At 34.9% G+C, this 11,794-nt stretch overlaps 2 protein-coding genes across 2 annotated transcripts; one reads left to right on the top strand and one right to left on the bottom strand.

Annotated features, from left to right (window-relative positions):
- Window positions 1-7,056: 7,056 nt before the first annotated feature.
- On the top strand, window positions 7,057-10,981 carry LOC131644138 (protein NDL2-like). The gene is made up of 11 exons (XM_058914554.1): window positions 7,057-7,376; window positions 7,473-7,572; window positions 7,682-7,779; window positions 7,896-7,984; window positions 8,130-8,190; window positions 8,285-8,371; window positions 8,653-8,730; window positions 8,812-8,868; window positions 9,017-9,072; window positions 10,242-10,377; window positions 10,480-10,981. Exons 1-11 carry the CDS (start codon window positions 7,317-7,319, stop codon window positions 10,828-10,830), a joined length of 1,173 nt encoding a protein of 390 aa, XP_058770537.1. The 5' UTR covers window positions 7,057-7,316; the 3' UTR covers window positions 10,831-10,981.
- LOC131644139 (mitochondrial import inner membrane translocase subunit TIM23-2-like) lies at window positions 10,969-11,794 on the bottom strand. Its single transcript, XM_058914555.1, has one exon. The coding sequence runs from the start codon at window positions 11,669-11,671 to the stop codon at window positions 11,117-11,119; it is 555 nt and encodes a 184-aa protein (XP_058770538.1). The 5' UTR covers window positions 11,672-11,794; the 3' UTR covers window positions 10,969-11,116.

Genomic DNA, 11,794 nt, shown 5'->3' on the forward strand with positions numbered 1-11,794 from the left:
CAGTTTGACATTGTACGCTTATAGTAGTCAACCCAAATAGAAAATACATCTTCCTTCAACCAAGTAGCTAATCTTAAAGAAACACTAGGATTCAATTAATTCTAATCTAGTGACCAGAATATCCTCCAATAATGCCATCTTCATAGACATTGCCAAAAGATTTTACTTCATTATTCACCATAATTAGTTATTTCGTTTTTGAAACTATTAATGATTCCACACTAAAATCAACTCCAAATAATGAAATCCCTTTTAGATAAAATCTTACTTTACTTGAGAGCTTTCTTACTCAGTGTCGGCTAGCCTTTTCAAAATTTCTGGAATATCCACTTGCTGAGATGATGCTTCAACATCTGGTTAAACATCACTAAAGGTACTTCTCTTAATAGAATAACTCATAAGCATACTTTGTTCTCCTTTTAGGGTAAGAAAAGAATCTTTGAGGACTTCTCAGATAATATATTTTCCTTTGCCATAGATCACACAAGAAAAAGAATATACCTGTTTCTATCCACCAAGATATTCACTTTGCATTAGACTTGGTCAGATCCATTAGAGTAGATTCTGTAGTTTTTGTAACAGCCTGATGTTGCACCTTGTAGTGTGACATCTTGATTTCATCTTCCTTGAACACCAATTAAGAGAATAAACAACTCAATACTTGTGGTGAACACAAATAACAATTATTCTTACATCCTCGCAATGACACCATACATCTCATTGGAGATAAAACATCCGTTTCTTGAAGGAAATTACCTTCAGACTTCACTCAATTGACTTATGTTTATAACAATAGTCATCAGTCCTTTAATGAGAAGATCATTACTAAGACTTCACTAATCTTCAGTTATCCAATGCCCTTAATTCCCCTTTTAGTATCACCAACACAAATAATAGTTGATAGAATGAGACTAAACAACCACAAGTTAAACATTTTTACTGCAGTCAAGTGTGTGGAGTAGTCAGAGTCAAAATACCAATTACCTTAGTTGAAGATCTAAGATAGGTATGAGAAATTTAGCCATTATTACTTCCCAAAATTTTAACCACTGCTTGGTTAATCAATGCTGATTTTAACCTTAGAGAAGTCAAAGAAAAGACGAACAAAAAAATCTTTGGAACTCAACTTACCTCAAAAGAAATTTCTTCACTGCAAGTAACTGCCTATAGCTAGAATAGCCTGGTGTTTAGCACAGTGTTGAGACACTTAGACAACATCCTTGACTCAGCTTGCCCTTGATGAGAGCAACCTTTTGTCACTTAAGTTTTTCTTGCTAATAAAAGCTTGAAAACTTCATTCCTTCTAAGTTTCCAATAATATCTCCACTTGAGAAACTTCCTTCAAATGAGATGAACTATCCTTACAAGCTTGATTAAGATACCAAGTATGAAAGTTGATATACTTACCTCATCCTGTAGAATGTAGATGGCAGACAGACCTTCCTTCTCTTAAAACATAAGATAAGAAATAGTCACCTCCTGTCTTCTTCATGGTTGACAGCCTTTTACATTCTAGATGCATGGATCTTGAACAAGCAATTATCTTGTCAAGAAAGAATTCTTCAAAACAGAAATACTTATTAGAAGTTCTTCTTCTAGTTAGACCAGTAACATCCTTGCTAAATATAAAGTCAGGAACATATCCCTCATTTAGGCCAAGAAATAACCAAACCATACATTTATTTTTAGAGATAGGTAGGGCATTCCGCTCCACAAAGAATCCAAGGTCTTCACACTCACTTTAATGAGTGTTTAATATTAATTGGGTTTTACCTCCGCCTCTAGCTTCATCTTGAGTATCATAGACATAGAGATGTTAGAACAGATGTTCAGGACATTTGTATAGACCTCTCTTTAAAAATAGAACTAGTATAATTGCCTTCAAAGGAACATAATAGCTATAAGAAATCCTTCACTATAGATGAGAACACGAGTTCCTTCAGAGTTGGAAACAAAAAGAATGCTCTTATTTTATTCAAAAACTTGTCACTTTCATGTCAAATCATTTGATTAGAGAACATAGTACTTCTTCTTTGATCAACCTCCCATATGAATACTTTTCTTCCAACCACACTTAGATGTGCCTTTATGAGTGAACTTGAGATATTCCCAAGTGTCTTTGGCCACAATACAAGTGATAAAGGATCTGGAACAAAAACTTCAAGGTTAGAGAGACCCTCTTCAGACTCTTCCCTTTTGTCTTCTTAACATCAGGATTCTTCCAACTTAACAAACTTCAAAATTCTACTGGCCATTAATTTCCAGAATGCTATCACCATAAATTTCCAAAAGACAAATGGTACTAGAAAATATCTCCCTGAAGCTCATCCAATAAGCACACAGGGTGCTAGCTCTAATACCAATTGAAATTTCTAGTACAAGTATAACACATGCTAATATAGCTATCTTACATAATGTCAAGACAAATGTTACGACATATCGAAACAGACCAGATTCATCAGACATAATTTGATACTTATTTAAAATTGTAAAATGATAAATAACACATAGAAATGTTAACCCAATTAAGTGCAACAACACTTAATTTGGGGGCTACCAAGCCAGGAAGGCAATCCACTATCAGCAGTATTAGTTCAAAGCTAAACAGTCTCAGTTTACAACTTCTCCCTTAATCACTACCCAATGCAACTTCTACCTAGAAGTCGACATCTAGACCTGGGAAGTCGGCATCCTACAACCTTAATCACCTCAGTGATATCTAACAGCCCCAATCCTAGTGACTGTATCAAGAACAACCCAATTTAAAAGATCACACTTCTAAAGCAATAACTCAACTCTTTTGCTTAAAAACTTTAAGCGTGAGAACAAAAACTTAACTCATTACCTAAAGGTTTACGAGTGAGAACACACAACTTGACAAACAATCAAGCAACATACATTCTACAACACAGTATCAAAAGATACGTGGGAGACTTGAAACACAAGATACTCTAAAAAACTAAGCTTTCTAACATCCCCCTAATTTTACAATTGTGAAAGACTTGGTTACATTAGATCTAGGGATCTCTTTAAATAGTCTTGAGCAGTCCATGGGTTTCAAAACATTTTACTTGATCCATAAGTTGAGAGTTGCAACAAATCTGTAGAGAAAGCTTTTTGAATTTTGAAAACAGATATTGTCTTAATCATCTAAACTTATAAACTTTAATTCTAGTGGAGATTTGATTCCTTTGTTCCAGATTAAATCTTCTTGACCTGCATAAATCACTGAGATATATCCAAAGGAAATATTAAGAATAAATTTAAAACAAATCAAGTTTGTCAAGATTCCAAACAGCCGGTGCTGATCTTCTGATACAGAATGTCACGACATCAGTCAAGACATATGATTTTTCCCTGTAAGCTCATACTCAGTTGTAATAAGATATCAAGATGTTATGACATCTTGCTCAACATTTTTCAAGCATCATGTTTTAGCAAAATTCTGCCAACCCAAAATCAAGGAGCAAACAAAAGTCATTAGAGATCCTGTTCTTGTATTGAAAGATAACGAATCAACATCTGAAAGAAAGTTGCAAAACAAATAAGTTTGAGGCGTCATTGACAAGACAAATTGGTCTTAATTGAGAAGCAATTAATATGCATCATCACGTGACAAAACATAACACTCTTGATTGATTTACTTAGATGTGCCTGAAATACGTTCAGATGTGCACGCCGTAAAAGGTGGTGATGCACATATTTATCTTATTTTTTATAAAAATTGCTTAGAAATTCTCGTAATTCAAAGTAGACACAATCGTAGGAATGAGTCTAGCTGGACGAATCAAAACTCGTAGTCCCGCTTTATTTTAACTTTTAAAAATTTATTTTTCAATCTGAAATCAAACAAACTACTTGCGACCACCTTAGATTAGCATAGATGAGATATAATTTGGTAATCAAACATCTCCCTGTGGTATCAAACTTTTGTATTACTTGACATAGCCGTGCACTTGCAGTTCACACACATCAGTACTTATCTTCTCCTTTGTGGCCTCTCATGAGCATGAGATTCAATTTGTGCAACTTCACTAACTCCATTGTCTTCACCATATGTTTCATCGTCAAATCTTCATTCTCATCATAGTATACCTAAATGTGCCTGACTCCATCTTCCATTGTATCTTTTGCATTCCATTTCCAAGCTTCAGATTCATCAAATACCACATCTTTGCTAATGTGAACCTTTTTATCAACATGATTAAAGATCTTGCAGGAACTTGTTAGACGATGTCTTATGAATATCATCTTTTCACTTTTGTCTTGCAATTGGGTTCTCCTTTGATCGAGTACGTGCTTATAGCAGACTGATCCAAAAACCTTCAAATGCTTCACAGATGGCTTTTTGGCACACCAAGCTTCTTTTGGTACTTTCATTTTAAGCTTCTTAGTTGGACACCTGTTGAGGATGTAAGTGGTAGTATTTACTTCCTCACCCCAAAATTGATGTGGTAAATTCTTGTGTTTCAGCATGCTCCTAGCCATGTCAAGAATGGTTATATTATTTCTTTCTGCAAGACCATTGTGTTGTGGTGCATGAGGTGAGGTTATTTCATGCTTTATGCCTTCATTGTTGCAATATGCTTCAAAATCATTTAATGTATATTCTTCACCTCCATATGAACTCAAAATCATAATTGTTTTGCTAATTTCAGTCTCAATTAAGATTTTGAACTTCTTGAAGACTCCAAAAGCTTCACTTTTGAGACCGATGGTATAAAGCCACATCATCCTTGTGTGTTCTTCCAAAAAGGTGACGAGATATCTTATGTGGATGAAATAACTTCTGCTTGAGGGGAACATAGTGGATGGACTCATACCTGGAAGATTATTAAGTTCCACATTGCTTGGAAAAATGGAGGTTGAACACTTTATAAGTGAGAGGATCGATACACCCGTTGTCTTTCTTCTTGAAATTCCTTTTAACTTAATCCTTTTGCATTACTTAAGCCTGCAATTCTTGTTAAGTTTCTCTTTCAGTGCCTCTATCAATTACCATAAACTCATGTGCCTCTAATGAGATATACAAATCTTCAATCTTCATGCTCTAGAGATCTTTAGATTCACGTATTACAACAACTGTGAAGTCAAATCTTGATGTTAAAGATCTCATTACCTTCCCAACTACTTGTTGATCACTGATTCCTTCACCACATGTCTTCATTTGATTGACCAAAGCAATCAACTTTGAGAAGTAATCACTGATTTTGTGTTCTCCTCCATTTGAATCATCTTATACCTTCTCATTAGTGACTACAACTTCACTTGCTTCACTTTCTCTCCGCCATAATAATACTTCTTTGACACATCCATGCTTCCTTTGGATATGTGGACTTTGAGATCTTCTCAAAATAGTAAGAATCTACATTTTGTTGAATGTAGAACAAAGCTTTGCAGTCATTCTTTCTTAATTCTTTGAAGGTGGTTCTTTGAGCCTCAATTAGATATGTACCTAGCTTTTTATACCCTTATTGTACGATTTCAAGCATATCTTGTGCTCCAAACAATTATTTCATTAGGACACTCCACATTTCCCAATTGCTTCTATCAAGTGTCAAAATATTGGTTGAGAAACCACCATCTGCATTCATCTTTCTTTAATTTCAAAAAACCTCTTCAACTTTTCTTCATTATTTATTTCCCTCCGTTTTCCTCACACTTCACTTGTGTTTCTCTTATGGATCAACACCAACTTGCTTTGTAGAACTAGGCTCTAAATATCAATTAATGGCCCATCAAAAATTGTTACTTGCAAAACAAGTAACATAGAAATGAGAATGAGAAAAACCATAAAAGAGATCGAGAGAAATATTATTGAAATGCAAAAAAATATGATATTTATGAATTTGTGAATAAAAATATTTTTAAAATAAAAGATTAATATATTTACATTAATATAAATGATTATATTTTAAGAAGATAAACGTTAAATAAAATAAATCCCTTTAATTTTTTAATTGATTTTTTAAATATAGTTAAAAAAATAATATATTTTTTCCGCTCACAATGAGTGACACATCACATCATTTCACACAGTTTAAAAAAATATATATAAAAGTAAGAGAGAATATTATTTTTACTATAGTACCTTACTATGTATTAAAAATGATAAAAAATTTATTAATTAGAAAGTAAAATTAAAAGAATACATTGAAAATTAAAATAAATAGTTCATTTTAAAACATTATTTTATTTTAAATAGATTATTCATTCTTGGACCGAAGGAGTATGTTAATATAAAAGGAGGAGTAATAATTACTAAATCCGAATCCTAACTGTACATGCCCCATTTTATAAGTGGGTCCAAAAGAGAGAAGTCAAGAGCTGTCATCTAATCATAATTTAGTGTATAATGTTTCTGTAATAGTAATAAAATTCCAGGTGGATTACAGCTGGATAATAATGCCCTTCCAAAATACTCCCATTGTTTTACATTTCATTTATGATTATGAATTTATGATCCCAGTTACTTCCACCACATGTGCGCCGCTAATCTCATCGCTGTCCTTTCTTTCAACCCCATCCATTTCCAGCTAGACACTATATTCCAACTCCTGGCTCCATGCCAACAACAAATCATGCTTTACTTTATTTTAATACTAATAAAAAACAATCACTAATAAACTCAGTTGATAATTCTGCATAGACATCTGACATATATTCAAACACACAGTATATGTGTAGAGACTTTAAACTCTAGATACACTCTAGATAAATAAAATTAGTTACAAGTTGTACATAGACATCTGACTCTAAATACACTCAAATGTGTCATGTGCACAAATAAATTTAGTGGATAGATGTGCAGAAACTTCAAACATTTGATACACTCTAACATAACATGTTTACAAATAAAATCAGTTATTAGCTGAGCAGAGACATCTGACTCCCGATACATTGAACATATCATGTTCACAAACAAACTCAGTTGATAGCTGTGCAAAGAGAACTAACTCCAAATTGAGTGGAAAGCTTTACTCACTTTTAATCCATAAAGAAATTAAGTGTTAAAAAGTTTAATAGCGTTTTAACCCTTTCCAACGGTCACTGACTACTCAACAACAGATACGACAAACAAACACTGTAAAACCTTGTACCTTCGTTTCTGTTTATTTACTCTGTCACACTCATTCGCTTTCTCACTCGTGTTGTTTTCTTTGTACCCTTCAAATATGAAGGTTGTGACGGTAATTTGACACCGAGTAACCGAAAAATAGGGACAAGAAGAGTAAGAACTAAGAAGAAAGAAAATAACTAGTTGATTCAGTTTTGCTTTTTCTAATTCGTTACTTCCACGTTTCTTTGACTCTATCATGAGAAATTCAACCGACTCTTTCTCCATTGACATGGATTTGATACCTTTGGGAGGAAAGGTAATCAAACTTTTTTTCACTCATCACATACTGTGAATAATGAGAAAATAGAGATTGAAATAATCATTTTGGTGTATGGTTTTTTGAGGTTTGCAGGAATGTATAGTGAAAACAAGCAAAGGTTCTGTGTCTGTGCTTGTTTGTGGGGATCGAGATAAACCTGCTCTTATAACCTACCCAGATGTGGCTCTCAATTGTATGATTCTTGTACTTGTTACTCAGATAGTTACTTTTAGATGTTTCGTGTTTTATTTGTGTTTGGAATCACTATTAGTTTTTGAAATTATTGAGTGTTTTTTTTGCAGATGTGTCTTGTTTTCAGGGTTTGTTGTTTTGTCCAGAAGCAGCTTCTTTGATGCTTCATAACTTTTGTATTTATCACATTGATGCTCCAGGGCATGAGGTTAGTGTTTGGATTCTTTCTGGTGTTATTGTATTTGTACATGCTAGCTAATGGAGGAGGTTCAATTTCATTGAATTCACATCGATTTTTTCTCATTTGTTTAAGAGATATTGCAGTTGGGAGCTGATGTGATTTCTTCGGATGAACCGTTGCTTTGTGTGGATGACTTAGCTGATCAGGTTGCAGAAGTGCTTGATTTTTTCGGGTAAGCATAAGTATAACATTCGCTATTCACCGATTCTATATTGAACTAAGGGAACTGAGTAAATATTCACTAATGAAACTAGCCTCTGTGATAGACTTATTTGGATTATGATTTTTAACTTTCGTACGAAATTGTCATGAATCAGGCTAAGAGAGGTTATGTGCTTGGGTGTAACAGCTGGTGCTTACATCCTCACACTATTTGCGGTAAGTTATCAACTCTGAGCTGAGTTATAATTTTATCGTTTTCAACAATCTAATGTAGTAAACCATCATGTTAATTTTTTTCATCACTTGGCAGATGAAATACAAAGAACGAGTGCTTGGACTGATTCTCGTTTCACCAATTTGTAAAGGACCTTCATGGACTGAATGGATTTACAACAAGGTTTCCTTTCCGTCTCCATGCTTTTATCATAAGTTATCTTTTGAAATTGAAATTCCAACAACTAGACCAAGGAAACAAGTAAATGTGCCAAACTATTTATCGCGTGCTTGAAAATCATTGTTTTCGCGGTAACATTGTGAGTTGAGCTCGAAGCTGCAACTGTTTAGTTGACTGCACTTTAAAAGCCATCTCGCCGTGATTCTAAACACACTTAGTATACAACAAAATAATATGAAACTTGTAGCATATAGAGTGTTTACAGGTTTTCTACATTTATGTAGGTCTTGATGAACTTATTGTACTTCTATGGTATGTGCGGTTTACTGAAGGAATGTCTCCTGCAACGTTACTTCAGTAAGGTATTCTTCTCATTCTGTATCAGGCACTATGCAGGTAGAATCATTTCCGGAGGTGACATTACTTCTCTACATCTTTTATAGGAGCTTAGATGCAGTATTGAGGGATCAGAGTCAGAAGTAATACTAACTTGCCGAAGAGTAAGTAAATCTCTATTTTTTCTTAAAACAAGTAATACATATATACATTCTGCCTCTGAGTACATGCCTAGTTAACTTGGGAATTACAATAATTTTGTATGTGTACAATTCTGATTTGAAGATTCTCTTTTCTGTTCTATAATTGCAGCTTCTAGATGAAAGGCAAAGTTTGAATGTCATGCGTTTTCTTCAAGCAGTTAATGCGTAAGTAGTGATGTTTTTTACAAACTGCTGATTATTTTTCTTTTGTTTTCTCTTGGATCCCCTCCACTCTTCCCACCAGATTTTCAATCAATCAGAGCCATTTCATACAACAATGTAACTGTCTCAATCCTGTTATTATAACCTAAATATTCTCGAGAATTCGATGTCCACACACATACTGTTGGAAATTCCGCCTTCTTTGGCCTGCCCAAAGTCACCTACATTGTGTTGGCTTTGAAGGGGTGAATTTAGTCTCACATTACTTAGAAATATGGCATGTCTCATGGTTATAAGTAGGGGAAACACTCACCTTACAAGCCGGTTTTGTAAGGTTGAATTAGGTCCAAACACAGTTCTTAAGATGCTTTGAGTCTATCCTAGATATGTTGTTGGTCTTTCTGCATCATTCATGTTTCAGCCTCATCGAGACAAGACATGAGAGGGTGTTTTTGAAATTCCGCCTTCATTACGGTCCACCCCTAACACCTTCATTGTGTTGAGTTTGAAAGGATGAATTTAGTCTCACATTGTTTAGAAACATGGCCTGAGTAATGTTTACAAAGTATGGGCAGTCCTCATCTTACAAACTAGTTTTGTAATGATGAGTTAGACCCAATCCCAATATTAATATTAAGATGATATGAGTTGTTGGACATTTTTGTCCGACCCCTAGTTTTGTAATGATGAGTTAGACCCAATCCCAATTTCTAGCTTGTGGCTATGGACTTGTTGGATTTTAGGCGTACTAATATGACATGAAATGTAAAAAGACAACAACCAGATAATGCAACTTAGAGAATGCCATCAAAAAGATGGAAAATTTAAAACTTAAGGAACTTAATTATCAATTGTTCTCATGGTTAATTATTGATAATTACTTAAATATTCTCAAGATATTCAATTTTAACTTGCATACCTTTTTCTATTCTTAGAAATCATCTTGGTATAGTAATCATTGCACACAGTTGAATCTTATTGTATGAGTGAACCAAATTCAAGCTTGTGGATAAGAACTTGCTTGATTTTTGGAGTGAACTAAAATGACATTAAATTTAAAAAGATGACAAAAGGGATAATGCCAATAAAATGTGGAAAATCTAAAACTTTAGCAACTTAATTATCATTTTTTGCTCCTATGATTAATTACCAAAATGTTTAACTTCTTGCAGAAGGCGTGACCTCAGTGAGGGACTAAAGAACTTGCAATGCAAGACGCTTATATTTGCAGGAGAAAGTAGTCCATTCCATGCCGAGTCCATCCACATGAGTACAAAAATGGACAGCAAAATCTGTGCACTTGTTGAGGTACGACGAAGTAGTCCATGTCCATTAAATTATGAAATTACATGAGATACACATATAGAACATAAACATAACATGATTGCTTTACAACCCTTACTTGATCAGGTTCAGGCTTGTGGCTCACTAGTAACAGAAGAACACCCAAACTCCATGATAGTACCGATCGAGCGTTTCTTAATGGGTTTTGGCTTCCAGAGACAACCACATTTTACTTCCTCATCAAGCAATGGTTCAAGTCCAGCAAGCCCCTCTAATCATACAATCATGTCACCAGAACTCCTCTCCCAAGAGAGTTTAGGAATTAAGCTAAAGCCTATCAGAACCCGGTTCATGTCGAAAACTAACAAAAGTCCCTTCTCAATGTTCACAACCTCATTTCAGTATGTAGTAGTAAGCTTTCTTTCTACCACTGCACATAATAGTGTAGGTTATATAATATTCTTTGATTGTTTTTAGCCCTATAGTTGATTATAGGATTATTCTTTTTAAGAGTATGGTTTTTGAGATACATATCTCTCAAAACATAGTCTATATTGATTGTAGCTGCACCCTTGAGCCCTATTTGTTTCTGTTATTAATCATTGAACAATTTATTTAATTTTATAAACTTCATCATTCTTTAAGCTGATTGCTTCAATTTAAATACATGAATTTATGGTTTACAACCATTGAAATTTCGTCAAATTCATCGTCAATCCAAACATACACTAAAATTAACAACAACATTACAATCAAATTTAATCTAAATTGGAATGTATCGTTTCAAAGCTTGTTTCCCGGCAACTGCCACAGCCGCCGCAATTCCACCGAGAGCGCCAGCAATAGCAGCCGACCGAGGCCCCGCCGCAGCCTTATAAAGCGCTCCGGTACCGAGTCCAGCAACCGCGCTATTAACCAAGTCATCCTTATCCCTAACATGGATCATAGCACTCTCCAATCCTGCAAAGATCAACCCCAAAACCCCAAGCGAGTTACCGAGTCTACGACCTCCTTGACCACCCGAGTTAAGAACACGGTTGACTCGGATTTTAAAAGAGTCACCTGCCTCAGCAGCCTTGAGACCTTCAATGGTTCCTCTTGTTCCTCCGATGATCGAGCCAGAGAGGTATCCGGTTCCGGTGTAGTACTGGAGGTTGTCGCCCCATGAACGGTGCTTTCTGGAGGCTTCTTCGGGGAAAAGATGCTCCGGTGAGGTGGGGAGGTTGTAGAGTTTATCGACGGGAATGTTGAGGTGCTGGTAGGGATGGTAGAGACGTGAATTTTGATGATCCTTTGGATTGGTTGAAGAATCAGCCATCGCCGTCAACGATAGTGGAAGAAAGTTCAGAGAATGTTGTAGTTTTGTTTCTATATAGGGTTTAACAGCTATCAAGGGTTTTAGACTAATTTGCCCAAAATCTACAATTTTGACCAAATATAT

Source organism: Vicia villosa, linkage group LG1, assembly GCF_029867415.1.
Source record: "Vicia villosa cultivar HV-30 ecotype Madison, WI linkage group LG1, Vvil1.0, whole genome shotgun sequence".
In the NCBI taxonomy this organism is placed as follows: domain Eukaryota; kingdom Viridiplantae; phylum Streptophyta; class Magnoliopsida; order Fabales; family Fabaceae; genus Vicia; species Vicia villosa.

Bases quoted from the DNA above. Each gene is read 5' to 3' on its own strand.
- LOC131644138 (XM_058914554.1), top strand. From the start codon at position 7,317: ATGAGAAATTCAACCGACTCTTTCTCCATTGACATGGATTTGATACCT. The intron at 7,377-7,472 runs GTAATCAAACTT...TGAGGTTTGCAG, and splicing joins TGATACCTTTGGGAGGAAAG to GAATGTATAGTGAAAACAAG. The intron at 8,191-8,284 runs GTAAGTTATCAA...ATCACTTGGCAG, and splicing joins ACATCCTCACACTATTTGCG to ATGAAATACAAAGAACGAGT.
- LOC131644139 (XM_058914555.1), bottom strand. From the start codon at position 11,671: ATGGCTGATTCTTCAACCAATCCAAAGGATCATCAAAATTCACGTCTC.